Source organism: Eucalyptus grandis, chromosome 2 (assembly GCF_016545825.1).
Source record: "Eucalyptus grandis isolate ANBG69807.140 chromosome 2, ASM1654582v1, whole genome shotgun sequence".
NCBI classification, from domain to species: Eukaryota; Viridiplantae; Streptophyta; class Magnoliopsida; order Myrtales; family Myrtaceae; genus Eucalyptus; species Eucalyptus grandis.
The window spans coordinates 52,308,158-52,320,713 of NC_052613.1; the positions used below are offsets into that span (position 1 = coordinate 52,308,158).

The 12,556-nt window shown below is 41.1% G+C and overlaps 1 protein-coding gene and 1 pseudogene across 1 annotated transcript; both read left to right on the forward strand.

Annotated features, from left to right (window-relative positions):
- The first annotated feature begins 2,136 nt into the window (after window positions 1-2,136).
- LOC104433478 (cytochrome P450 71B10) lies at window positions 2,137-4,442 on the forward strand. The gene is made up of 3 exons (XM_010046239.1): window positions 2,137-2,821; window positions 3,172-3,511; window positions 3,710-4,442. Exons 1-3 carry the CDS (start codon window positions 2,226-2,228, stop codon window positions 4,331-4,333), a joined length of 1,560 nt encoding a protein of 519 aa, XP_010044541.1. The 5' UTR covers window positions 2,137-2,225; the 3' UTR covers window positions 4,334-4,442.
- A 4,990-nt stretch (window positions 4,443-9,432) lies between these two features.
- LOC104435610 lies at window positions 9,433-10,870 on the forward strand (annotated as a pseudogene).
- The last annotated feature ends 1,686 nt before the right edge of the window (window positions 10,871-12,556 follow it).

A 12,556-nucleotide genomic window follows, 5' to 3' on the forward strand; every position in this document is an offset into this window, starting at 1 on the left:
GGCTTTTCCAACCTTTGATGGTATCATGATTCCTCATGAATCACGAGGAATAGCTTTGAACAAGTGTTGGGTGATTGAATCAGGGCTACCACGTTTATCTCGTGGGAAGCGATCGGACAGAAAGGGAAAAAGGAAATCTATTTGGAAGTGTCGTGAAAGAGGGGAAATAAGTGAGGCTCCCCGAGCGACCTGACTCCATATTTTAATTCATGCGAAATTTTTTGGAAAGTTTAATCCAATTGGAGTAGTTCGTACAGTAGATGCAATTAAACTTTTGTAATCAAATTGCTTTAGTTGAAACTTCATGTAGCGGACGAATCCATCTTATCTTTTTATAATTCGATTTGAGTACATGCCCGCCAATTGCTTCACGAGTCAATATCAAGTCTAATTAATCGAGCTGAAATCATTTTGTTTAATAGTGGCAAAGAAATGACTTTCCTTCACCGGAGTCTATTCCCAAAATTATTTGAGTTTGATTCGAGCTTTGACATTCATGTTCAAGCTCGACTTAAATCAATCAACTCAAGTAACTTTCTAGCGATGATTATTCAAGTTGAGTCGACTTGGTGTTGACTAAGAGTCTATTGTTACTTGCCTAAAAAGAAAGGGTGCATTTGGTTTGGAATTTTGAAACTCATTGGAAAAATACAAAATAATTTAGCCTAAAAGGTTTTGGGCAAATGTAAAGGCTATTTGGTAAACTATGTTTTGAAAAGTAACTTTAAGAGAAATGTTGTTTGGTAAAAATACATTTGAAAAGTCTTTTAGGTGATTAATATTAAATTTTTTAATTTTTATTTGTTTAAAACTGAAAAAAAAAATATGTGCAACTTTTAAATACAAATTTTGACAATAATGCTAAAAGATCAAATACATGTAACTAAAAAAAAAAAAAAGACCAAACCCCTCGCTGATTCGATGAAGGGCTAGGGCTATCGGCAAGCCAGATCTGGGGCCGGCAGCCATTGGTCAAGGTTGCCCAAGGTCGGGCAACATTCAGTGAGGGTCGTGAGACCCTGGCGTGGGCCGTCAAAGGTCGCCCAACCTCGAGCAAGCTTGAGCGAAGGTTGCATGACCTAGGCGACTTGCAACCTAAGTGACCACTGCCTAGGTCGCATATCACCCGAGTCACCTGAGGTCTTGTGGCCTTCGGCGGCCCTCGCCATGGTCATGCCACCTTCATTGGAGGTTGCCCAAGTTGGGCAACCTCAACCGACAATTGTCGGCGCCAGATCTGACTTATTAGCGGTCATATATCTCGACGAAAGGTTTGGTCCTTTTTTAATAATAATAATAATAATAATAATAATAATAATAATAATAATAATAATAATAATAATAATAATAAGAGACAAAATCGAAATTTTAGAGAATTGTGAGAATAGTTTGGGAAAAAAATGAGTTTCAGCATTTTGTCAAATGTCGAAAGCCTACTAGCATTGGGCTTTCCACCTTATCAATGCTAGCTTTCACTTTAAAGCCCATTCAAAATTGTTGCTAAATGGTTCGGTATTTCTCCAAGGAGTTTTGAAGGCTGAAATCCCTTTGGAAATACTGAACCAAACGTATCCAAAGTAATATAATGAAAATCAATGAATTTTTCCATGGGTTGAAAGAAAAACTTTGTCAAATCAGTTTAAGTGGTTGCATGTTGAAAAAAAGTCCATATGCTAGAAAAATGTCTATAAAGTATGCCAAGATGAGAAATATGTTGACTCTTTTGAATCGTCTTCTCTGTCCATTTTTTAATAGTCTCTTGTTATCATAGCAATGTGCTTTATTGGAACTTTCTATATATATATATATATATTGGAGATTGGAGATCATGGACGTTTAATTTAAGAATCTAACTTGTCAATTAAATACCCTTTTTTTCAATGACCCATGCTAACTAACAATGTTGAAACAACTTCAATCGATTGGATGAAGAGGTAGATTCCAATTAACGATCAATTATCTCTTTTTGCATCAACATCATTTTAATGCAATTATGGACTTATAGTATCAATTAGTAGCCTTAGGGTAGAGTAATATTAAGCGTATCTTTCGCCAATTTCGTATCAATTTCAACAACAGATTCTTCAGCATCTATTTTATATTGATCTTCACTCTCAACCCTCAGCATCCGTTTTATGTTGATCATCGCTCTCACCCCTCGCACTACTAAACCATCCCGAACGAACTCAGATTGTAAACCCTCGCAGCACATAACCATCCCAACAATGGCTCTTCACATCCTCCTCACATGGTTTTCTCTTTTCCTTTCTCTCCTCCTCCTCCTGTTAGCGAAAAGCTTCAACAACAACATAAATGCCGCGAAGACAGCGACTCCAAGGACGAAGAAGCAGAAGAAGAACCTCCCTCCAGGGCCTCCACCACTCCCCATCATAGGCAACCTCCACCAGCTCGGCCACTTGCCTCATCAGTCTCTGTGGGAATTCTCCAGACGGTATGGCCCCGTCATGCTCATCCGCCTCGGCTGCATACCCACAATAATCATCTCCTCCCCCAATGCTGCCAGGGAGGTCCTCAAGACCCACGACCTCGACTGCTGCAGCCGCCCACGACTACTCAGCACAGGACGCCTCACCTATGACCATCTTGACATCGCCTTTGCCGAGTATGGCGATTATTGGAGGGAGCTGAGGAAGCTCTGCGTGCTCAATCTTCTTAGCACCAAGCGAGTTCAGTCCTTTCGATATGTCAGGGAAGAGGAGGTGGGTTCCATGATCGAGTCAATCGCAAAGGCAGCAGAGAGCAGAACTCTGGTCAATATGAGAGAGAAGTTCATGGCTTTGACGATTAGCATCACTTGCAGGTAGGGCCTCATGGTGTAGTTGATGAGGCAAGTGGAGTAACGTCGACTAAGTAACTACTTGAATTCACTTCTCTTCGAGGTTTCTGTTAAGCATGGTTCTTTGAACTTAACCTCAACTTGACCATATTTTCTAGGTTCGAGCTTGACTATACTTGATAAGACTTGATTAGCTTACAATTTACCTGAATTGTTTAGCTATTATCAAGTTCAAACTTGATTTGAGTCAATGCTCCAACTAGAGAAGCTCCTCTCAAACTCACAAAAGATATGAACCAAAGCATGTCTAGCCCGAGAGCCAAGCAAGAATCGCCCGCAAGTGACTTCGATTTGTTTGCACACCTTACATGCAGGGTCGCATTTGGTAGGGCGTTTCAAGGGACAGAGTTCGATATTAGAAGGTTAGAGGATGTGATTTGCGAGGCATTGGCGATGTTGGGAAGCTTCTCAGCGTCCGATTTTTTCCCTCGATTGGGCTGGATCGTGGACAAGCTCACGGGGTTCCATTCGAAGTTGGAGAAGAGCTTTCGCGACTTGGAAGTATTCTATCAAATGGTGATCGAAGAGCATCGGAACGTGAATATGAGCAACAAGGAAGAGGACATTGTCGATTTGCTGTTGAAGTTGGAAAGGGATCACACCGAGCTTGCGGCGGTTCGGCTCAAGCAAGATAACATCAAGGCCATCATGATGGTACGTCATACCGTCTCTTACATATTCTCCAATGTAGATCATATGCACAATAGAGAAGCCAATTTGAATGTTCTATATTTAGCAGGATGCAATTCAAGAACTTCAATATATACCCATCCTCTTTTTTTGGATATGAAAGTCATTACACCAAAAATTGTACGTCTGTTTTGGAAATCATGACTTCATGAACATTCTCAGGACATATTTCTAGCTGGAGTGGACAGTGTTGCACTTGTCATGGATTGGACAATGGCCGAGCTCATCAGGAACCCGAGGGCGATGCAAAAAGCTCGAGAGGAGATCCGAAGTTATGTTGGAAACAAGAAATGGGTCGTGGAAAATGACCTTCACGGGCTCAAATATCTCAAGTTAGTACTCAAGGAGGCAATGAGGTTACATCCTCCAGCTGTACTACTTGTTCCAAGGGAAACAATGGGCCACTTTAAGCTATTTGGCTACGATGTCGACCCGAAGACCCGTGTCCTAGTCAACGTGTGGGGCATCGGGCGGGACCCGAGCTTGTGGGAGGACCCTAAGGAATTTGTGCCCGAGAGGTTCGAGGACAATCCAATTGATTACAAAGGAAGTCATTTCGAGCTATTACCATTCGGGGCGGGGAGGAGAGGATGCCCCGGGATGTCGATGGGGATGGCGGTGGTCGAGCTAGCACTCGCCAATATCTTGCACTCCTTCGACTGGGAATTGCCAAAGGGAATGAAGGAGGGAGATGTGAGCATGGTGGAAGGGGCTGGCTTGAATGTATTCAAGAAAGTGCCTCTCACTCTGCTACCAGTTAAACCATCTTATAAAACCGATGCATGACAAAATTGCGTTAAGCAAAAAACATCATATTTCATGACGTTTTGTACTTAATTATGATGAAGCGTCTTTGCATTGTATAATGTTATAGCATAAAACATCTCCATACAACATAGCTTAGGGTTTCCTCTCTTTTCTCTTGAAGCTACCGCCTCTTTGGGTGCGTTTGGGAACCCCTTTTCAAGGGGCTTTGGGGAGCTAAAGATGTTTGGGCCAAAGTGGAGGTGTTTGGGAACCATTTTCGAAGGGGCTTACGGGGAAGTTGGCATTGGCAATGCTGAAAGCCCAAGGCAGGTCTAGGGCTGCCTTGGGCTTTCAGCATTCTCGGAAGGTCGGAGGTCACTGTTCACATGTCTCTGTTCACTTCTTCTCCAGCGGCGTGGACGAGCTCGAGAGGCCGGCGATGGACTTGGCTGAGGTCGGCGAGGTCGTGGCGACCATCACCGGCGAGTCGCGCGACCCCGGCGAGTCGCCGCGACCGCTTGCGAGTCCCGGCGACGGCCCGCGAGTCGCGTCGCCGCAACCCAGCTGCAGGTTGCGCGACCTCGAGCGCGACCCGGATCTAGGTTGCCGGAGGTCGCGCGACCTCGCGGCGATGGCGCGACCGGATCCGGTCGCCGCGAGGTTGCGCAACCGGGCGCGACCGCGCGACCTAGATCTGGGTCGTCGGAGGTCGCGCGACCTCGCGGCGACCGGCGCGATCCAGATCTGGTCGCCGGAGGTCGCGCGACCTCGGCGCGACCCGGATCTGGTCGCCACGAGGTCGCGCCGGTCGCCGCGAGGTCGCGCGACCTCCGGCGAAGGGCTGCCGGGGTCGTCCGACCTCGGGCGACCCTCGCCCGGAGGTCGCCCGACCCTAGGCGGCCCTTGCCGGTCGTCTCGGGGCCACCTGAGGCTGCCGACGGCCGCCCGCCTCTCTCGGCAAACTCTTTTTTTTTTTTTTGATAGTTTTTTTCTTTTTTTTTATTAATCACCAAGTCCTTTGTAAATGTAGTTTTTCCAAACGCTATTTTTCCCAAAGTTACTTCAAAATTGACTTTTAAAGTATAATTTACCAAACACGGTTGCATTTTGGAAAAATCTTTAACTCAAAGGTCTTTGCATTTTCCTAAAGGCTTTCCCCAAAAGTAGTTCCCAAACGCACCCTTTGTAGTGCCATCCCTACAGATATTTGATTTATGTTCTTTCAATATATTAAGGTTGGTGTTTCTGCACAGTGATGGTGATGAGAACGTTGAATCTAGATGCACATCATAAGCCGTTGCAAATGGAGTGGGAAATTTCAGTGTTTACTCATTACTAAATTTGGTGATCAACTGATGATCGTTTATGGTGTCAAATCTGTTTTTTAAGGATGAGAGTGCATTTCTTGTTATAGTCTGTGCTTTGTCATGTGCTTTTTGGCTTTTGATTTGGTTTGCAGTTATTTCGGTTTTGTTAAGCTGGAAAGCCTTTTATGTACCTCTCAAGTATTATTCTAATATATGAGTGGTATTTTTTTTTTTTTACTATTTAGAAAAAAATACATCTCCATACAAATAGTATTAGTGCTTCTTAGGCAGTTAATAAAAAGACCCATTTGAGGAATTTGCATTGTGACTGTAGAGTGAGAATTCTCTTTTATTTCTTCAACACGGCATAACTTAATAATGTTTTTTTCCTCAGGTCATCAGTCGTGCGAGTCGCTTGTGGACTAACAATTGTACTTGTATCACTTGTGTGCATGTTACTTTGAGATTTAAAAGTCTTTAAGTTGCATGTGTTAATTTAACATCAATTTCTTTTTTAGTTGAAATATTTCCAAAGAAGAGCTTTAATGCCGTTCAAAATCTCTTACTGAGAAGAGTTGCTGCGTGTCTCTAGAAAGTTTTGCGATCCTAACATAGAAGTCTAGCTTTTTATTCATTTGAAGTATACTCGTCATTAATTGAAAGAATCTTCCAAAACATAGGCCTTTTCAAATTAAATATGGATTTGCTAATACTGCGTATTAATTGTTTCTCGTGAGAGATAGATATATTAAAAGAATATAAATCTCTCTAACTTTAAAGGGGACAAACTGCTGATCATTTTAGCATGAGGAATGATCAGGTAATTTAACAAGACTTCTGCCTATTAAGATCCCAGCTCCAAATTACCATTGGTGAATAGTGATTTGTAGAATTCAAGGATTGAAAACTTTTGCTTACATAGTGACAACTAATCTGGGCCTTCTTTTTTTCTTTTACAATAAGGTGGGAAGGGATGACATGACAACTACTCCTCTAAATGTTACTATAAGGTTTGACACCCATTATGAAATGTATAATTTGAGTCATAACTTCTCGATCCATATATATGTTTAGAGCCCATTATTGTAGCTATATAGACATGCCAAAGATCAGGCAATCTATTCCAATAAGGTAATAAATGTTGAAACCATTAATTTCTAAACAAATATTACTATTCTTTTCAGCCAAACAAGATTAACATTACTTGATTTGCACAAACTAGATTCTTTTGGAGAAAAATAGTTGTTAAATATATTTCGAGTTTGAACCCGTTGAATTAATGCGATCTCAATTGAATTGTGTATGAGAATGAAAGTTGAAAGCTGAATCTTTCATATTTGGAAATGGCTTCAGCGTTGGAGTCCGCTTCGATATTTTTCACGTTGGAGTCGAAAGTGGAATTAGACTTTGACGATGAAAAGAAAAGAACATAGAAAAGGAAAGTGTAGACTTGTTGATTGGGTCAGAGGAAGAAAAGAAACAAATGAAGTCGGCAAACGATTTTGCATATATATATAGGCGTTGGTGCTTGTGCTGTTGTTGCAAGAGTGCTTTTCGTGAATTTGTTGGATTACACTGCAATTGGGTCATTCTTTGTGACCAAGAAATTACGCGTTGAAACCGATTAAATCTTTTCATAAGATTTGCTAATTCTTTTGCTATATTAAAATATTATTTTATGAAAAATTGTAAGATAAGAACATTACAAGTATCATAACTTTCATACGATGCTCATTTGATTGCCATAACTTTCAATCAATCATTTGCATACCAAAACTTTTAAAAAACATTCATTCAAGTGCTAGAAACCTAACGTGGCATGGCACTCTTGGTGGACGTTTTTAAAAATTTTTGACACTCAAGGGGACGATTGGAGATTATATGACACTCAAATAATTGGAAGAAAAAAATTATAATACTCAAATGAATATCATACGAAAGTTATGTCACTCGAGTGATAAAAAAAAAAATTGTAACTCAAATGAGCGTTATATAAAAGTTATGGCACTTATGGTATCTTTTTCCCCATAATAGTGGGCCTAAACACTTGGGTGCGATTTGTAGTTGGAAAATATTGAGAATATTTGAATGACTCGAGTGTGGTTATAATTCATTTGTATTGCTTGATCCATAATGGAATCTTTTGCTGCTCTTTCCATGAACTTAAACAAACAATGTAAATTTGTGTTTGATTTATTTTCTTGCTTTGTTATTTTATTGTGCAATGCTTGTTTCGGCAACAGTAGTTATGAGTTCTCAAATATGATCATGCTTTAGTCTCTTATGTCTTGGCAAAAAATATTGATAAAAGAAAATAAAAACCCCTGCTATAACAGTCTCTCTTTTTTCATTCCTTAGCCTGGAGCTTCTAGTCACATTTATTGTCTTTCTTTTTTAAAGGTTTGCAGGTGATGGGAGGCATATTGCCAATGTGATGACCCAGACCCACGGCAGTACGGAGGAACGGACTAAGAACGTCTCGGTAGTACGCGGGCGAGGTTAAGGGCATTTTCTCCTGTCCTGTCCAACATCGCTTAGGGGGGGAGTCTTGGGAGCCTTTATAAGGCTTGGGTTCCTTAATATGTGTGACGCATTTTAAAACCGTGAGGGAAAAGACTGTGGTTGGGATGGCAGTTCGTCACCCGCCCTGTATGAAGGGATGGACTAAGATCGCCTCGGCAGTATGCGGGCGAGGCTAAGGGAATTTTCTCCTGTCCCACATCGCTTAGGGGGGAGTCCTGGAAGCTTTTATAAGGCTTGGGTCCCTTAATATGTGTGACATTTTAAAACTGTGAGGGAAAAGACCGTGACTAGGATGGCGGTTCGTCCGTGAGGGAAAAGACTATGGCTGGGATGGCGATTCGTCCGCGCCAGGGCGGGTGACCTATAACGGACAATATCACACAGTGGGGCCTGGGTTCTTACAGCCAAAGAGAACGGGCAGGAGGAGACCATATTCAAATGGAGGGTATGCTTCAACTTCCTCGAGTTCTTAGAGTGCGTATGGAGGCATTACTACGCTAAATCCGCACCATAAACATTTGCATCATCACTGCATCCCTTCTCCATCGTAGAATCATGCGACATAACTTTTGCAAGCGTGGACCAGCCAGCGTCGGAAGATATTCAACACGAAATATTCGAGCATAGCCAATATTGATCGTTCTTGAGGTAATTAGCTCGGTCCTCGACAGCGTTTAGAGAGATTATACTCTAGATTTGTTCTAATACAGCGAAAGACCTCCTTTTCTCTTAGTGTGACTCAATATATGTCGCCTGTGGTGGCTCTCAAAAGTTGAACATTAAGAATATCTGTGTTCAATCTCATAAACTTTGGGATGGGCTGTCATGCTAGCTGTAAAATGGATATACATACCGATCTACGGAATGGTACCAAAAAGGAAAGGGAAAAAGGAATCGAGTGTGTCCGCTAACAATGAAAATTTTTAATTGAGAAGTCTAAAGATGTTTAAACTACAGTTTTGGCCTGCCTTTTGAAGATGTTCAAACATTACAGGGTTTGAAAATTTCGATTGAAATGGTAACATGATGCTTCTTATCTTTTCATACAAGATAATGACAAATGATCTGATTAGCACAAGTAATTTCTGGTCTTGCTCACACTAGATTAGAATCTCTTAATCTCATCGACAGGATTAACCACTAAGGTTTGAACTCTTTCTATTCCTTAAGAAAGAGAAGGTGGAGGATTCGAATCACCATCTTCATTATGATAGGGACGATTTCGTTTCAGATATGGGTTTCAACTTCCATACCCTGCAATGAAGTATAGCAAAAATTTGAGAATAAGAGTTAAAGTAAAAATAGAGTATGACTAACCAAAAAAAATTAAAAAATCTCATCGTCAAGATTGATTTCACGAAGAGCAGTGAGTGGACAGGTATGCTACCTTATTACCTTGGTCCATTTCATATGTCATGTTATGAACCATGTGAAAGATTGTTCTGAAAATTAAGCGCGAGGTCATTCCATTGGTGAAGCCTGCATGACATTGGCCATGGTCAGAATCCCTACGAGCAAGCGATATCAATCACCGAAAAGACTTTACCCGCATTGGATGAGGATAATTTCCTATTTCGGATTTGGAGATGTTACATTAGTTCTTGCGGGGATCAGAATCTTATACAAATAAATTTATGGAAGATGAATCTAATTATGAAAATTCTGCAGCATCCATGCACGACCAGGATGTTTTCAGTTTTATTCGGACTGTAGATTCTGTAATGGATTTGAGGTAGTTTTGATGCGATACAAAGAGGTCTTTCCCGTCTAAGCCATGCAGGTGCTTCTTCTGTTTAATTTATCAATTTATAGGGTCTTCTGCTTCAGCAGAATACTCTGAATATGTTTCTGGATTTTTTTTTTTTTTTTTTTTTTTTTACCAATGCAGCCCCTACATCTTTTGCACCCGTTGTTGAGATGGCGATGACGGTTGCAGAGCAAGCGATGACGGTTGCAGAGCAAAGCGGCGGCCAGGACGATGTCCTGTTAACAATAGTTGATGGGAAGGTAAAATCACGTTCTTCATGGACCAAACAATCAAAGCTAAGTTGCGGCTTCTTCACCAGATGCTGTCATCCTTTCAGGAATGAAGTTTCCTATTTATTTTTTTTCTTTTATGAATTTTTACGATTTTTGGTGCTAGGATACCCAACTATCCGCTTGTAATGAGAGAATAATAGTATTGTGTTGTGATAATCGGTTACTTCCTACAATAGAAAAGGAAGTTTCATATACTCGGTCTCCCGAAATTTCTGCCAAATACATTGGCAACCGACCTGGCAACGGAAGTGTTGACACTACGGCCAGCTCAGTCCACAAGAGCAAAGGACAGTTGATGCAACTGCAAGAGCTAGGTAATCCTTCCAACCACTACGAGGTGACCTTTCACGTTCTCATTTGCATTTCTTTTCCCATCCCTATGACATGATATATGTAAACTTGATTGCAGCGAATACCCTTTATCTATGGGGCCTGGTGAAGGAATATGATGATATCATTCCTGCGCGAGCCTTGGACAATTTCCAGGTACATTAGCCACTGGTCTAACATTATCGATGGCCATAACATTTTTCCACATGCTCAGCAGAGAACCTTCTTTCCTTGGTCTTGTCAGTTTGTCAACTTTACTGAGATCATGTCCATGAATGTGGAGGCATCTGGACAACAGGCGGAATTCACTCTCGCAGCCTTAATGGAAGTTCCTCCTCAGTATAAAGCAACTATCGAGCTCTGCATATTAGGGTAAGAATTAAGCTCTAGGCTCTTGATGATTTACGCACTGTTTGGTCATCAATTTTATTGTGTTCAACGGTCTGAACCTTCCCTAAAAATCTATTTTCCTGAATTGATGGATCAGTCAACAGAAAGGGATTTCCCCGGAGAGAATTTCTCTTCCTCCGTCTGCTCACAGCAGCCGCTCAAGACCTTACCAATTAAGAAAATTTCAGCAGAGAAGGAAACTCCTTATCAAAACTATCAAACATTCGGCACATAACAAATGGGCCCAGCCCATGGCTCACTAAAGATGCCAATGGCTAAAAATCGTCGTTAGACATCGCAACGAAAGTCATTTAATCATTCATTTTATTTAATTCAACCCAACCATTTTTCTGTTTTATTTCGTTAAAATTTCATGGTCCAAATTACACAAGGATCCACTATCATTTTAAACTAGTGGCAAAACAAAGACCGCACTACTAAGCGAAATGACATAATTGATCCATTTATTTTTTTCCTAAATTCAAAACAATATCTTACTCCACTTTTTTGGGGAATGGCCCCCGTACTTTTCAAGAAGTGTCATGGTTAGTCCTTTGAATAAAGGTGGCCGTCGGAGCAATTTAAGATCACGTCTTGCCGATTTCATTGGTAAATTTGTTGATGGCGTGGCCACAAAAGCAAAAAAAAAAAAAACCTTGTCCGTTAGGAAAAAAAATTCAATGAAAAGCAGAAAAGCCAAAAATGTGGACAAGGGACTTGGTGGCCGTAGGATCATCGCCCGCGGTGGTCGTGCCAACTCGACAGCGGTTTTCGCTGTCGTGGTCCTATTTTGTCGATGCTTATCGTGTTCCAACTACCGACACGGAAGAACATCCTTGATCTCATCTCAGGTGCGAGGCGACTATCATAGTGGTGGTTGCTCGTGAAGGCTGACCATCATGGCGGTGTGTCGCCCGTCGACGACGACCACCGTAACGGTGGTCTCAACTTTGGCGGCCATGTACGGAGATAGGGGGTTACGATGTCGGTGGAAATTTTCAGCACCGCACCAGTGCAACCATCGCTCGATGATGGTCGCTCAGCAGCTTCAACACCAGCGCCGCCTAGGGTGCAAATTTTTTCTGTTTCCTCCTTTCATGAGAGAGAGAGAACTTTCAAAAATGAAAACAAAATTCACAAATTCATTTCAAAATTGATTTAGCTTTTTCTAGAAGTCCACTTCGTCCAATTTTTTTACGGCGTGAAGTTCATGTCCGCAAAATCCGTCGTTGGGACAACATAAGGACAAATGGTGATACTTTTTAAGATTTACAAGGAACATTTTGAAAAATAATAATAATTAGAGCAACGGTCTTGAATTTCTGGTAAAAAAGAGAGAGGTCATTGATTCCATTTCACTTATTTTCTAATAGCATTCAATAATATCCACAACATCATCTTACTTTGTTTGGTTGGTATCTACGAGTGGAATGGGTTAATCTGCTGTGAAGTATTCTCATGGAAAAGAAGAACAAAAAAGGAGTTCTATTGGGAAGAGTGTTGCGAAAGAGAGAAAATAAATTTTGGGAATTTTCATTAACGTGAATTTACTTTTTGAAAATTTAATTGAATTTGAGCAATTCGAACATTTGATACGATTAAATCCTGAAGAACCATTTTGGTTTAGTTTAAACTTAATGCTGCGAATCATTGCATCTTTCATTTTTTATAA